The following is a 15,088-nucleotide window of genomic DNA, read 5'->3' on the forward strand; positions in this document are numbered from 1 at the left end:
AATGTGCAAATATGGACAATTTTTCTCTATATATCACCTGCTTGCCATTGTGCTACCATTAATAAAATACACCAAGTTATAATGTATCATTTGGGTGATAAAATATATCACTAATATACCTAATATGAACACATCACTCATATATGATCTCTTATATTTGTGTTTTGTATCTAAAATATTAGATCATGTGATAATTTTGCAATTATTTAGGTTAAACATGCTATTACCCGAAAAGCCCCTCCTACTAATTGTTCCATGCAACTCCAAACTCATATTTATTTTTCAGCCTTGTTTCATTACTCGAACTTCGGTTCTGGGGAATGTGAGGGGGGCTGGAACACGCAGATACCACTAGAGCAGTGGGGAATTTCCTAAACATGTATGCATTTATATATTAATATACATTATTAAAAGTTCGGGGAGTTCGAGCCCCCTCGGTCATTCGTACATCCGCCCCTGACTTTAGTCCTTATCTGTAAAATATCAAATACAAATTCTATCAAAATAGAAGGTATATTTACATATCAAGAAATTTATTGATTATAATATCCCGTTTAAATTGTGATCGAAATAATAAGATAAAAAGGAAAACAAAAAGAAAAAAGTCACTTTTTGAAATACAAGAATCAAAACAACAATTAAAGTACACAAAATGAACTAAAAATATAAAAAACAAAAAAACCAAAAATAAAAATAGAAAAATTAAAATAGACATTTTAAAAATACATCAATAAAAATCAACAAAAATAAAAATAAAAATTACAAGGACGAAAATAGTATTTTTTTGGATATATAAAATCGTCAACCAGTTATGGAAGCCACGCCCAATAATCTCTCACAAGCGTGACAATAAAACCATATAATAAAGGATTAAATTCCGCCATAAATTTAAGAAGGTGGCGAATTAAAATTTGAGAGAGAGTGGTTACAAATTTTGGAAATAAATAGCGGGAGAGACTCTGTTTTGAAGCACGCACAGGCACAGAAGAAAAAGGAAAATAAAAAAAAAATTTGAAGAACCAAAAAAGAGAGACGAAGAAGAACACTCTAGAAGCTGAACCAGAGGAGAGCGACCGCCATGGCCAAGCCAAGGTGTTTCTTGGACATCAGCATCGGCGGAGAACTGGAGGGAAGAATCATCATCGACCTCTATTACGACGTCGTTCCCAAAACCGCCGAGAATTTCAGGGCTCTTTGCACCGGCGAGAGAGGCATTGCTCCCAACACCGCCGTTCCCCTCCATTTCAAGGTCTTCTACATTTCTTTTCTCCTGTTTTCCACCATTGCGTCTGTGTTTCAGTGTTTCGTATTCGTTTTTCGAACTTCAGGCCTATAGGTATGGTCGATTGGGTAGTTCGCGTTCTGATGATTTAGTTCTATTTGCTTCTCATTGCTCGGATGATGTTTCTTTTCGTTTCTTTATTTCTTTTGTTTCTTCTTTTCCTTTTTCTTGGTCAAGCATATGTCTCCCTGATAAATTTTGGATTATTATGGTTTTTCTTCTGCCTTTTAAGACTTATTCCTTGTAGTTCGTTCCTAACCTGCGTTTGTTTACCTCTCATAGGTTAGGTTATGGATTGGGTATGGATATTGATTCCGTCAAACAATACTTAACTGGATAAAGAAAAGATAGTTACGAAGTCAGTTGTCATTCACTTCTTTTGGCTTTAAGTTGTGAAATTAAGGTTGATGCTAATTGTGTTTGAGACTAAGTATTTTGCTGGGGGATTTGCTTTTGTAGATGCTATCTTTATTTGTGAACTGGGATGGTGTTTGCTTCTAATTAGGGATTTTTAATTAACAGGAAATGACAAATTTATCAATGGAGAATGATTGTAGAATTAGACATTAAAAGTGGCTTTTGTGAAACTTTATTTAGAAGACTACTGCAAAAAAAGGTTGACATTGCTACAGTGATTTGATATCTTCAAGGACAAGTTTGGTCACTTATGATAACTTGATACTTGTTCAAGTTAATCAAACATTAAAGCTTCTTTGGGTTATAGAATATCTTCTCTTTGAATTGAAGTCTATGGTCACAGGCACCTTCAACCTAACATTTTAAGAGGCTTGCCACAATGCAAGTGTTGAAGGCTAGCCTTTATCATCTCACTTGGTGCCTTGTGTGGGAAAACCTATACATAGCACCTTTAGAGTGTAAGTTTGAGTAGGCGTTTGTGTCTAGGTGTGCCTCATTGATGTCCATTGTTTCTTTCCTAGGACTGCAACTGTTTTAAGAGAGGTGCCATGGTAAGTGTTTAGTCAAGCCTTTATCATCTCCCTAGGTGACATGTAGGGCTAAGAACGAACATAGACGTAGCATCATAACTTAATAAGGTTTACTGACCAGGGCTTTTGTTGCTACGAGTGTTTCATTCATGCTCGTTTTATTTCATTCATTCTTTTGGTTGATAGAGTTGACTATTTGCCCTTTTCCCCAATCCCCTAAAGATGGTTCTCCTTCGTCTTTTTCCTTCTTGGTTAACCTTTTTTCCATCATTTCATCAGACAAGTTGCATCAATCCTAGCATTTGTTTTTTCCCGTACCTATTTCTATTTTAACATTGTTGTACTAGGTCTCAATTTCATAGCCTTCTGGATGTGTTTCCTAAAATCCATGTTCTAAATATTCTTTTAAGAACCACGCTCTACTGTTATTTTACTTTAAAGTATTCATTTCGAAATCTTTTCATTTTGATTATTTTGTTTTCATTCATTTTCTATCTTTAGTATATTTTTTATAATATAATAAGAATTTAAGTCCACTAAAACTGAAGAAAGCTAGTTATGATTGTATAGGAATAATAGCTTATAGAGACAGACGAGAAAGCACTAAAAAACAATAAAAGAAGAGTTGAATACATCACTTTATATTTTCCAAAAATATTGGACCAAATAAGTTTTGAGTTGGAATTTTGGAAAGTACTTTAGGTTTTTCTAAACGTTGCTTCCAAATGAGCTTTACTTCTTTCTTTGGTAAATAACCATTCTCTTATTATCTGTTTTGTAAACATCAAAAAGATATTATAGTATGCTTATGCAATATTGATATCCTGGGAACATTTGTTTTTTTTTTTTTTTTTTGCTTACATCTTTAACTTGAATGTTAGGTCATTTGTGATAAATATTTCCAAGTTCAGCGAGAACCAATGAAATAAAACAAGTATTATAAATTGCTATCATATTTACCAATGATGCATGTGCATTGTTTGATCAAATGATTTAGGATACATCATAGGGATTGTACGTACCTAACTTAGGCCCCTGCATTGCTTCCACTACTTTTACAAATTCTGAATTATAGTTTGTTTCACAAGGATTGGATCAATATACGAGTCTTATGTCTTTTTCTTACTATGTCATAACTATGTTTATTATGTATTATGTATTATCTTTGTGAAACACCTATGGTTGACCATTAGATTGTTTCTATTTATTTATACCTGGGAGAAAGCAAGTTTTTTATTTCAAGAGATTATTGTTGCCATGGAGATTGTATGAATGAAAAAAATATTATCAACGATGTGCGCTTTTGTGCCTTTACGTTTTGCATATCGTGGTTGGTTAATGAGGCTTGGCACACAGCTTTATTACGTATTCTAGAATGCACAAAATTTATTATCCTTCAAGCATGATTATGTTGAGTTCTTAATACTATATTTGAAGTCACAATTGTTTAAACTTTTAGGGTGTCTGCTTTCATCGTGTAATCAAAGGATTTATGATTCAAGGTGGGGATATTTCTGCTGGTGATGGTACTGGTGGGGAATCTATCTATGGTTTGAAATTTGACGACGAAAATTTTGAACTGAAACACGAAAGAAAAGGAATGTTGTCTATGGCTAACTCTGGTCCCAACACAAATGGGTCTCAATTTTTCATAACAACTACACGTACACCTCATTTGGATGGAAAGCATGTGGTCTTTGGGAGGGTGGTGAAAGGAATGGGCGTTGTTCGTTCAATTGAACATGTTATAACTGGTGAGAATGATTGCCCAACTCTTGATGTCATAATTGCGGATTGTGGAGAAATCCCTGAAGGGTCGGATGATGGAATATCAAATTTTTTCAAAGATGGTGATGCCTATCCTGATTGGCCAGCTGACCTTGACCAGAGTCCTTTTGAACTATCTTGGTGGATGGGCGCTGTGGATTCTATTAAGGCTTTTGGTAATGAACATTTTAAGGTAAAATCATATTGTAAAGGTTCTATGAAATCTTAATCGTGTCATTTGGGTACTTAGTTGTCTATCCTTGTCTTTTCTAATCACGTCGGAAGTGATATTTTGTACTTCATTAAATTATTATTTTAAATTATTTGCTTTTATAGTTATTGTCTTCAAATTTTCACTTTACTTTACTTCCATTTTTGTTAACCACAAAATGTTTTGAATAAAATTCTTAGAAGCAAGATTACAAGATGGCTCTCAGAAAGTATAGGAAGGCTTTGCGTTATCTTGATATTTGCTGGGAGAGAGAAGGGATTGATGAAGGTAAACTGTTCATTTACCTGCATTACCTGCATTTACTTAAAAAAAGAAAAAAAAAACTGCATTACTTTCATTTATGGGAACCGTATATAATCCACAATGGTTCTCTAAATCTTTGATCTTTTATGTTCTTAACAGAGAAGAGTTCGAGTCTGAGGAAGACCAAGTCGCAGATATTCACGAACAGCTCTGTAAGTTTTCATTCAGTACTCAGTGATGATATTTTATTTTGTAAATATATCACAATATTGTCCCTTCATACCAGGACGATGGCATTTTTTTAAATCTCAAGCACGAAGGTTTCATATAAGCATACCACTCCATATGGAAATGTTTTTTATAATTGATTCTTATTGGCATATTTGTGCCGTGGAAATCATTTTCATAGTTATTAGCCTCTGCACAACTTCATAACATCTTTTACTCTTTGCTTGGTATAAGGGTAGGATGCAGTAGGGTTGTTATTTTTGTTTTATTCATGCGCTGGTACTAATATGATTTTTATGCTTTTCTTTAAAACTTTTTTTTTTGAACCAGCTTTTCTTTAAAACTTGAATTTTAATTTTGCCTATTCTTTCTTTAATTATCTGCAGTCTTCATAATGCCTTTCAAAATACGGAGCTCATTCTTGTCTATTTTACAAGTTTTCTTTCACATAAATTAATAACACTACGAAACTATTTGCCAGTAAAAATAACTAATATATATATATTGAAAGACGAAGATAAATAGATTATAACAGGACATGTAGTTTGGATGATTGGGTATCACATCTCTTTTAGCAAGAATTGCAAAGAAGTAGATAATTTTATATTGATCCCTAGCACTTCAACAACGTTACTATTTATACATTGCATCAATACTTTTTTTATTTTCAAGAGTTAATGAGAGAAGAACGTAAATCAAATGCATATAAAAGAAAAGTGAAAATTGTTTAATTTACTAAGGTGCAAAAGGCGTGACAGAAAGGCGACTAAATAGAATCCCTTGGGTGCTCATCGCTGTTTGGCGCAATTGGCATTTTGGCAATGCCCCTTTCAGATGCTTCATTTTTTCGGTGTAGTCATGGATTCCTTTTGTCTATTGTAGGCTTGTAAACTGAAGTTGGGGGATCTAAAAGGAGCATTATTGGACACTGAATTTGCAATGCGTGAAGGGGATAACAATGTAAAAGCCATGTTCCGCCAAGGTCAGGTTGGTATTTGATGACTGATGAGGATTGCAGTGAACAAGAGGTTCTATCTATATTTTTGCCTGTGCAACGATTGCCTGTTGGAAGAAATTTCTACGGGTGATATTTTTATTTTTATCAGACCGTGAAACTTCTACGTTCTTTTAGCTAATTACCCTCTCACTTATCAGGCTTATATGGCTCTTAATGACATCGATGCTGCAGTTGAAAGCTTTAAGAAGGCATTGGATTTGGAACCAAACGATGGTGAGTCATGATCTTTTACCACAGTTGTGAGATATTACTTCCCCATTTTCCTTGGTTTTCTTTTGAGTTGGCTTTAAGTTATTATAATTGGTTGGTATATTTCTTGGTTGGAAATTCAAATTTTTTAGTAAAGAAGCACAGATACATGTTTCATGTGCATGATATTGTATGTTGATGTAATTTTTTATCGTCGGAATTGGGCTTTTTTGAAATTAGAAGTGATTCCACAAGTATTATGAAACTATTTTTCTAAAAATGAAGACACTGACTAAAAGACGGATAAAATAATTTCTTTTGCAATTAAAATAAAACTCAAATCACATAATATAAACTATATTTATTCAAGGCAATGACATCTTCCGAAAACACAATAAAGTAGAACATTGTACTATATGTATAAAGTCCCAAAAAACAATAAGTTTCCCGAAACAATATTTTTGACAACTTATTTTATAAAGTGAAGTTTCTGTTCTTTTTTCTTGTTGCCCACTTTTTTTGGCTTTTATTTATTTATGAATACTAATGTTTGTACTTTTTTTTTGATGAAACTAATGTTTGTACTTGAACACGCATTGAATTCTGTTTATGAATATATGATAAGATTGAAATTTTTGTAATTAATTATTCTCAGCTGGGATAAAGAAAGAGCTGGCTGCTGCTAAGAAAAAGGTTGGTAGACAGTAATCTTGTGTATTATCTATTATGATTGCAAGAATACATGATCTAAGGACTAATTTGTTCTACAGATTTCTGATAGACGTGATCTGGAGAGGAAAGCATATAGCAAGATGTTCCAATAAGATTTCGCTATCCAATGGTACACTTTGTTTATTTTGTAGTTTATCTTTTAAAATGAAACTAGAACTCTAACCGTGTTTTAAAAATTAATCAATATCCTAGTTCTAAAAACTTCTTTCTTTTTTTAAAAGTTTGGTTAAGATTTCTAGGGGTGGTGTCGTTTGATAATCCTTTCCCTTTTAGTTTTTAGCTTTTATAAATTATGCTTGTTTTTTTCCATGTTTGAATTCTTAGCTAAATTAAGTTTTTAAAAATAAAATGGTTATCAAATGAATTTTTTTTTTCTCTATTGATGATGAGAATGTGGTATTGGTATTTTTCAATTTATGTATGATGAGAGAGAACCATGTCTTCAAATTTCAGGTTTTTTTTTTTTTTGGAAGCAGATGAAAGAGAATCAGAGACCCAGTTCCTAACGGTTAGTTCAACTGTACAAAACTGAAGTTTGTACCAATGGCATTCAAAGAGGAAAATATATAAACAAACAGTAGCTTTAGTGATTTTAAAACGGATTCTGATCAATTTTGTTTAAATGATGGTTAGCTATATTTTGTTGATGTAATCTTGAACTTGGATTGTAGTTAAATGAAATCATTTTCCATTTATAGAAATATAGATCTCATTCTGTTTTCATTATATTATATTCTTTCTCAGAAGGGGTATTAATCTTTTATTATTATTATTACATTCCTGGCTACTTAATTGATTGGCCAATCTCTTGGTATGAGCTACTTGTAACTTCTGTGATTGCAAGGAAAGCCCCTGCGATTCAATGATTTATAACTATATACATATGATGAACCAGAAGGTTGATTTGAAAGTGTTAAATAGGGATTTTTTTTTTCATTTTGTAGTGATTTTAATAATTTCAAGTAATATACATGTCAACTTAGGTAAAGTTCAATTGGTTACGGTATATATCTCGATCAAAAGATCAGAGGTTCAAATCTTTATTTCTATGAACAAAAAAAAGTAATATAGACTGTGATATATCCTTTCCCTGTTATGGTTGAAAATCTATAATCGGTGTATATTGTTTTTATTTAATCATTTCTAAAGAAGAGCAGCTCTTTCAACTGTTGTCTAAGACAGAGGAAAGGGGTACGAGGTGAGAATTGATGGAGGGTTGCACAAGCGGTGGAGCACGTAGTTTAATTTGAGAAAAGTGAAATGCTCGAAATGGTGGATTAACCAACATATTCTATTGAAACAAAATAGCTATGAACAATGAATCCCTTAATTTGAACTCTTTGGTGAAACCCATGAATATGATTACCAAAACTTGGATGGTCAGAAAAGGAAGAAGAAGAAGAAAAAGAAAATGGGTTGGTGATAATAATTTCTTCAACCCAAAGAAGTTAGTAAGTCGGAATGCTACAAATATGGAAAATAAATCAAGTCAATGCCACTCATTACAAAAGGTTGTTAAAAACTTAAAAGGAGTTGCTGAAACTTTAACAGAAACAAGGTTGGGAAATATTCATATACATTTATTTCTTATTGATGATATCAATATGACATCTTCCAAGTGTAATATAATTATCGATTGAATTAAGTATAGTTTAATTGGTCAAAATATTGTCAAAGCGAGCATAGCTCATCAGTAATTTACATATATCTCAAACTAAAACATTGTAAGTTCAATCTCACACTTCCACATGTTGTACTAAAAAAAATGGTCAAGACATTAGTAATTTATTGGTCACGAATTTCCTTCATTTCTTTGAATGGCAATATTTAAAAAAAAAATACCTAAGAAAAATGTGATATTATTTAATTGTATCAATATATTTTTAAAAAAAATTGTATTAATACATGTACCTATTTGAACCTTAAGCTAATAAGGAAGAGAGAAAACTTAGCGGCCCCAAATATTACTCAATTGGTTAAGAGGTTCAAATTTTTACAGTGAAGTTGAAAGAACTAAGTTTTTTTTTTAAGAAGAGATAAAAGAGATACGATTTGAATCAAAAAATGTATCGTATATATGGTTAGAACAATAATGTCATATTGGCATCATAATAATGTCATGACATATAATTAAAAAAGTGGATATGTTTCAAAGGGGCATGCTGGTAAAGAGCCACACACCTTTATGCTTCCAAATTCCCACTATTATTTTCTAAAGTGTAGGCTATAGCTACAATTGAAAACCTAGCAAATGAAATTTCTTTTTAGTTTCTAATTAGTGGCACATTGAGACTTAATTATGTTCCTTCTTTTTGTAAATTTGGTTGACTTGTTTTTGAGTGGAAAGGAATTTGACATTATCAACCCATTTCAGCATCAATATTGTTCGTTATTTTAGTCATTTAGAGTATATTTCAATTAAGTTAAAGACAGAAAATAATTTTTTACAAATAATATTGGGAATGAGATGAAGAATTAATTTTAATTCAAAGAGGAAATCTACATTAATTTCTAGTTTAATAATAATTTAACATGATGTATCATAAGTAGGAGGGATTTTATATTCCAACTAGGTGTAATATTATTTTATCCTAATTTAATCTCGGTAATTCAACTCCTTCGATCTCACATTAATTTTAGAACTTAATTGGAAACTTTGAACTTAATTTCGAATCAACAAATGAGGAAGAGGATTAAGAATAATATACACCAAAATAATATATATATATATATATATATATATATATATATATATATATAAAAGTTAAAATTTTTGAGTTAATTGATATTTAGTGCTAATATTTTTTTTAGAAAAATTTAGCGCACATTTTGGTAGAGAATTTAGATCCTGATTAGGCCACCTTTACTTATCGCAAGCGTAATGGAAAGCAATCAATGACAATTACTAATGTACCCCTTTCTCTTTTTTAACTAATTACAAATATATTATTGTACTAATCTTTTTTAAATTACAATAATAATAAATTTTAATTTAATTTATTACCATATTATTGATAGTAAATATTTTTTATTATAATCATTTATCTAATATTAATACAGAATGAATAATTAAAATAAAATTACATCAAATCAAATATTTTTATTAGAAAAACCAAACTTTAATATAACATATTATTAAGTTTTATTGTTCTAATATTTAAAAAGTAATAATATCTATTTAAAAAATTTATTGATATTAATTAATATTAATTAATATTAATTTATCATATTATATAATAAAATTACATCAACTAATAAAAATTGGAGTATAAATGGAGAAGAAATTATAAAAGTATAAAAAAATTAATTAAAAATTATATGTATCTAATCCATAGATGAGAGAGAAATGATAAAAATGATACATTAATTATAATATATAGGTGGAGTCCACGTAATAAGGAAGAATAAGATTGATAGATTGTAGGAGTGTAATGGGATTACACATGAGATTACAAAATTTGAGGTGAATCCCACAGTTGGATTACATTCCTACAATTTCGTAAACACTATCTAAAGGAAATCAATTCATTGATTACGATTGCACGTAAGTAGACGGGGTCTTAGTAAGTAAACAAGACCTTAATATTATCAGATTTGGTGAATGAAGTGAATATTTGTTTGACATGGTTGTTTAAAAAGCTATTTTGGGATTCTTATAATTCAAATAGTGCAAATTGAGAAAACAATTTTTTTATATCTTCAGTGTAGAATGATATTTAAAAAGGTAAAACTTTGATAAACTCTTTTATGTTATAAACCTATTTAATTTTTGTTAAAACATTTAAGATATAATATATGATAGTGTAAAATACTAATTCTATCAAAATTTATAACATTTATGTTAATAAATAAATTAATAACAAATTAAACTAAATATTTAGTAGGTAACCAATGACTCACTAGTATTTATAAAACACCTTGATTATTTTTTTAATTTAGATTCAATTTTCATTTCTACTACCAAACATATATCTCAAAAATGGAATACAATTCTATTTTCATTTTATCATTGTTTTCAGATTTATGTTTTCAAAACATGAACCAACGCTTAGTATTCAGAGAATCTCAAGTTGGATGAATTATTAAATAGATTATAAAAATAGCATAAAGCTACATAATTATGAGGCAAAACATTTCACACTTCATAGTTAAATAATCACACACAATAATTTTTGTTTTTTTTTTAGAAAAATAGAAAATTGTTAACCTATTTTAAAATAAAATATTTGTCTTTGATTTTTACATGATGTTATTGCTTGGACACGCATTATAATGATTACAAATGTGCATCACATTTGAATTTAAGTATAGAAATTGTAATGAAAGTTAGGTTGAAATCATGGAGCTCGCAAAGTAGTGGAAGTGGAAGACTCAACTTGGGGAGAAAATTGGAGAAAAAAGTTCAAAATTTGATTTCTTCAATCACTATATAAGAACCCCATCAACTCAAACATTTGGCAACATCAACATTTCATTCCCACAATACAAAATTATAGCTTTGTTCTTCCTCTATCAATTTCAAAGCTTCATAAATCCAACCATGGCTTCTTCCATATATTTACTAGCAATTCTCCTCTTCACAATAGCCTCTATGTCAAATGTAACCTCAGCCATGGGGGATTGGTTTCAAGACTACAATTGCCCTTGGCATTCCAAACAAAGGCATAGGAGTCCCCCGCCCCCACACCCGAGAACTCGACGGTTTCCACCACCTCCACAGTCGAAAACTCGACGATTTCCACCACCACCACATCCATCACTGCCTTTGCCGCCACCCCCACAACCGAAAACTCGACGGTTCCCACCGCCCCCGCAGCCTAAAAGTCGACGGTTCCCACCTCCCCCGCAGCCAAAAACTCGACGGTTTCCTCCGCCACCTCCACAGCCGAAAACTCGACTATTTCAGCCGCCACCCCCACAACCGAAAACTCGACGATCGCCACCGCCACCACCATCATCACTACTGCCACCATCACCATTGCCATCATTATTGCCTCCGCCGCCGCCGCCACCGCCACCACTGCCACCATCACCACTACCGTCACCACCACCCCCACAACCAAAAACTCGACGGTCACCACCGCCACCCCCACAGTCAAAAACTCGACCGTCGCCACCGCCACCTCCACCGTCACCACTGCCCCCACCACCATTGCCATCACCGCCATCACTACCGCCCCCACCTTCATCGCGACCGCCCCCACAAAGCCCTAGAAAGATCATAGTGGGTGGCTCGGAGAATTGGCATCTTGGCTTCGACTACAGCAACTGGGCCCTTAAAAACGGTCCATTTTTTCTCAACGACATTCTAGGTAAACTTACACCAACAGTACTTTGATTTGACTTCACAGTTCGTTAGAAAATTCCCATCACAGAACTTATTGAAAGTTGTAATTTTGCAGTGTTCAAGTATGATCCTCCAACGGGCGCAACAGTTCCCCACAGTGTGTACTTGCTATCAAACATGCAAAGCTTCTCAAACTGTGATCTGAGAAGGGCCACAAAGCTTGCAAATTGGACACAAGGAAATGGCGATGGCTTCCAATTTGTGCTCAAACAACAAAAAACTTACTACTTTGCCTGTGGAGAAGGCAATGGCTTCCATTGCAAAAATGGATCCATGAAGTTCTCTGTCACACCAATACTTCAGAGTTAGAACAACCCTTCTTCAAATGGATTTATCTTAATTAAAATACTTTTCTTTTTAAACCCTTCACAATAATTTACTGTTTTACGAGCTTTAGTTTAATTTCAATTACTAATTAGTACTTAAATACTGTCGAATAAAGAATATCCCATAATGGGAGATCATACTATGCTATCCTACTTTTGTTTTTATGTATTCCCCATTAATCATTGTTTTCATTTTTTTTTTATCGAGCATAGTTCAACGGTAATTTAAATACGTGTTTTCCTGTATTTTAAATTTGGTAACAATTTAATCCATATAGTTTAAAATATTTTGATCGTGGAGTAATTCTTAGGGTGGCATAAGCAAAAAACTTGTCTTATGTCTAGGAAGGAAATAGTGTAAGAAGAAACTATTTAATGTGGACAATAGGTCTTGTTGCTCATTTCTATTAATTGTTTACCATCAATTTTAAATATCGATATTGATCGATATTTCTGAAAATATTATAAAAATAAAAAAAATTCACAACTAATATGACAAATAAACATTTCATCATTTTAAAATAAGTTTAAAATTATTGATACTAATATTATGTCTATAGTAGTGTGATATATTTATATCGAGAAGACAACGTCAACTTGCTCGTTGTGCTTATTCCCTTTTCCTTCGAGTCTTCATATTTTGTGATTAGTTCCTATCAATATTCATAAGGTTTCATTTCAAAATGAATTAGCAATGAGAGGAGTAGTCTATGTATATTAAAAATATTGGAAAAATTTCAAGTACTGCGATGTGGGGTCCATTTCTTCTATTTATTGTGTAAATGGGAGGGAGTATTGGTACTCCCATTTATCTTCACCACCATTAAATGTTTGACAACTAGGAGAAAGAAATGCCAAATATTTTCCATCTGTGATCCTTAACCAGATTTATAGTTACGCTTCGTAATTATTTCTACGGTATCAAATATGGTTGAAAACCAGAGATTAGGTAGAAAGAAACAATAAAAGAGAGAATTATCGAATCGATTTTATAGAGATCAGATCATCGCAGAAAGTGAATATCTGAAAAGTCATTGGTATATAGTTTGGAATTTCTTTGTAATGTGTTTGGAAAACATATAGACTAATGAGGAAGTTGTGGGGTAAGAGAGAACTTCATGGTTCCAACTTTACAATGAAAGCCGTTACGTTCTCCACAGGCAAAGTAGTATGGCTTGGATTGTTGAAGCACAAATTCAAAGCCATCTCCCCCTCCTTGCGTCCAATTCGCCACCTTTTGAGCCGCCCTCAAATCACACTCGGAAAAGCTCCCCAAGTTTGGAAGCAAGTACACACTATGAGGAAATGTTGTGCTGTTGGGAGGATCGTACTTGAAAACTGCAGCCGTTCAAAAAAAAAAATTCGAGAGGTTAAAATACTATTTTGGTCCGTAAAAACCTTCATTATATGATTCTTGCATTGTCTTTCTACTTTTAAAATGTTAGTTTTAATCTCTGTAGTTTAGAAAACTGACGACCAATGTGATCACTATTTGTAAGATTTATATGAGACTTAATTTATACTGTACAATGGAAATCCTTTTAATACAAATTTGTGACTATGTTTCAATAGATTTAGGGAGTAAAGTGTAGTGTTAAAATTATGATTGAAATAATTGAGGCAAAAATTAAAATGAGTGGATCAAAATGACAAATTCTAAAAAGTTGAGGAAAATGGATATTTTGAAAATAGAGAAAAAGTTGAAAGTACACATGCTAAACGGATGTTTTGAAAGTAGAGAATTATAAGATAACAAAACTGGAATTCGAACTATATAAAAATAAAGAAAAATACTTGGCTCCTTATTCAAATAATCTTTCCCTCACCACTATTAAACTTTTCACAAGAAATAGATAAATGTAAAAACATAGATTTTTTTCAATAATAAGTTTTCAATTTTTCAATAATGATGAAGATAAGATTTGGTTCTTTGTGGTAAGAAGTCAAATATTCTCGTAAAATAAATTGACAAATGTTGATTGGTGAACACTATCTTGTGCTTATCATAATTAAATTTTTTTATAAAATGAATGGATCGTCAATCTTTTAATGGTAGTCAAACACACAGTAACACCCAAGTATTTTACAAACAAAATTTGTTTTCTTCTTATATTGTAGGAAAATATTTGTCTCCTCATCCGTTAGGAAAATCTTATCTTCATCGCCCTTAAATAATGTTCGACTAAAATAATGCAAAAACAAAAATTCTTTTTAAAGAATGAGGTGTCAGTTTCTAACCGCACTTGGCAATAGTCCTGGTGGGAAAGGGAGTATTTTTCAATATTACATACTTAATTTGAAACTCACCAAGGGTGTCGTTTATGTAAAAAGGTCCATTTTTCAGTGCCCAATTATTGTAGTCAAAGCCGAAACGCCAATTCTCAGAGCCACCGACCATGATCTTCTTGTTCTTGGGACTAATTTGTGGCGGCGGAGGGGACGGAAACAGGTACTGATTCCAACCACTACCGGCGGAAGAGACGGCGGCGATCATGTCGGAACTAATTTGCGGCGGCGGAGGGGACGGGAATAGCATCTGATCCCAGCCACTTACGGCGGAAGAGACGGCCAACATGGAGAGTACCACCACGAGGAGGATGGCTTCTGAAGCTGTGCAAGCCATTTTGTCTATATTTCTTTGTTAATATCTTGATGGCCACTCTATTTGAGATTAGGGGTTTATATAGGAACAGAAGACTCGAAATCGAATCCATTTTTTTAGTACAGCAAGTGAAGGTAAAATATTCGAACTCATGATCTCTTACACAGATGTCAAT

At 32.4% G+C, this 15,088-nt stretch overlaps 3 protein-coding genes across 4 annotated transcripts; 2 read left to right on the forward strand and 1 right to left on the reverse strand.

Moving 5' to 3' along the window:
• Positions 1 to 926: 926 nt before the first annotated feature.
• On the forward strand, positions 927 to 7,364 carry SQN (peptidyl-prolyl cis-trans isomerase / cyclophilin-40 (CYP40) / rotamase). Of its 2 annotated transcripts, none has more exons than XM_022292992.2 (9): positions 927 to 1,249; positions 3,689 to 4,189; positions 4,408 to 4,495; positions 4,631 to 4,683; positions 5,582 to 5,686; positions 5,855 to 5,930; positions 6,562 to 6,599; positions 6,677 to 6,747; positions 7,092 to 7,364. In XM_022292992.2, the coding sequence occupies exons 1-8, from the start codon at positions 1,079 to 1,081 to the stop codon at positions 6,728 to 6,730; spliced, it is 1,086 nt and encodes a 361-aa protein (XP_022148684.1). In that variant the 5' UTR covers positions 927 to 1,078; the 3' UTR covers positions 6,731 to 6,747; positions 7,092 to 7,364. The 2 variants fall into 2 exon arrangements, with proteins under 2 accessions (XP_022148684.1, XP_022148683.1); XM_022292991.2 differs by having other exon boundaries at positions 7,115 to 7,364.
• Positions 7,365 to 11,108: 3,744 nt separating this feature from the next.
• Positions 11,109 to 12,507, forward strand: LOC111017245 (uncharacterized). The gene is made up of 2 exons (XM_022292942.2): positions 11,109 to 11,950; positions 12,041 to 12,507. The coding sequence occupies exons 1-2, from the start codon at positions 11,179 to 11,181 to the stop codon at positions 12,292 to 12,294; spliced, it is 1,026 nt and encodes a 341-aa protein (XP_022148634.1). The 5' UTR covers positions 11,109 to 11,178; the 3' UTR covers positions 12,295 to 12,507.
• Positions 12,508 to 13,158: 651 nt separating this feature from the next.
• LOC111017194 (early nodulin-like protein 20) lies at positions 13,159 to 15,007 on the reverse strand. Its single transcript, XM_022292868.2, has 2 exons — positions 14,619 to 15,007; positions 13,159 to 13,649 (listed from the first exon to the last, which is right to left on the reverse strand). Exons 1-2 carry the CDS (start codon positions 14,932 to 14,934, stop codon positions 13,396 to 13,398), a joined length of 570 nt encoding a protein of 189 aa, XP_022148560.1. The 5' UTR covers positions 14,935 to 15,007; the 3' UTR covers positions 13,159 to 13,395.
• Between the last annotated feature and the right edge of the window lie 81 nt (positions 15,008 to 15,088).

The sequence above is a fragment of the Momordica charantia genome (genome assembly GCF_013281855.1).
Source record: "Momordica charantia cultivar OHB3-1 chromosome 2 unlocalized genomic scaffold, Mcharantia_2.0 BLBB01000002.1, whole genome shotgun sequence".
In the NCBI taxonomy this organism is placed as follows: domain Eukaryota; kingdom Viridiplantae; phylum Streptophyta; class Magnoliopsida; order Cucurbitales; family Cucurbitaceae; genus Momordica; species Momordica charantia.

Excerpts from the sequence above, each read along its gene's own strand:
- SQN (XM_022292992.2), top strand. The coding sequence starts at position 1,079 with ATGGCCAAGCCAAGGTGTTTCTTGGACATCAGCATCGGCGGAGAACTG. Across the intron at positions 5,687-5,854 it reads CCATGTTCCGCCAAGGTCAG|GCTTATATGGCTCTTAATGA; the intron begins GTTGGTATTTGA and ends CTCACTTATCAG. Across the intron at positions 6,600-6,676 it reads TGGCTGCTGCTAAGAAAAAG|ATTTCTGATAGACGTGATCT; the intron begins GTTGGTAGACAG and ends TTTGTTCTACAG.
- LOC111017245 (XM_022292942.2), top strand. The coding sequence starts at position 11,179 with ATGGCTTCTTCCATATATTTACTAGCAATTCTCCTCTTCACAATAGCC. Across the intron at positions 11,951-12,040 it reads TTTTCTCAACGACATTCTAG|TGTTCAAGTATGATCCTCCA; the intron begins GTAAACTTACAC and ends GTAATTTTGCAG.
- LOC111017194 (XM_022292868.2), bottom strand. The coding sequence starts at position 14,934 with ATGGCTTGCACAGCTTCAGAAGCCATCCTCCTCGTGGTGGTACTCTCC. Across the intron at positions 13,650-14,618 it reads TTACATAAACGACACCCTTG|TTTTCAAGTACGATCCTCCC; the intron begins GTGAGTTTCAAA and ends GAACGGCTGCAG.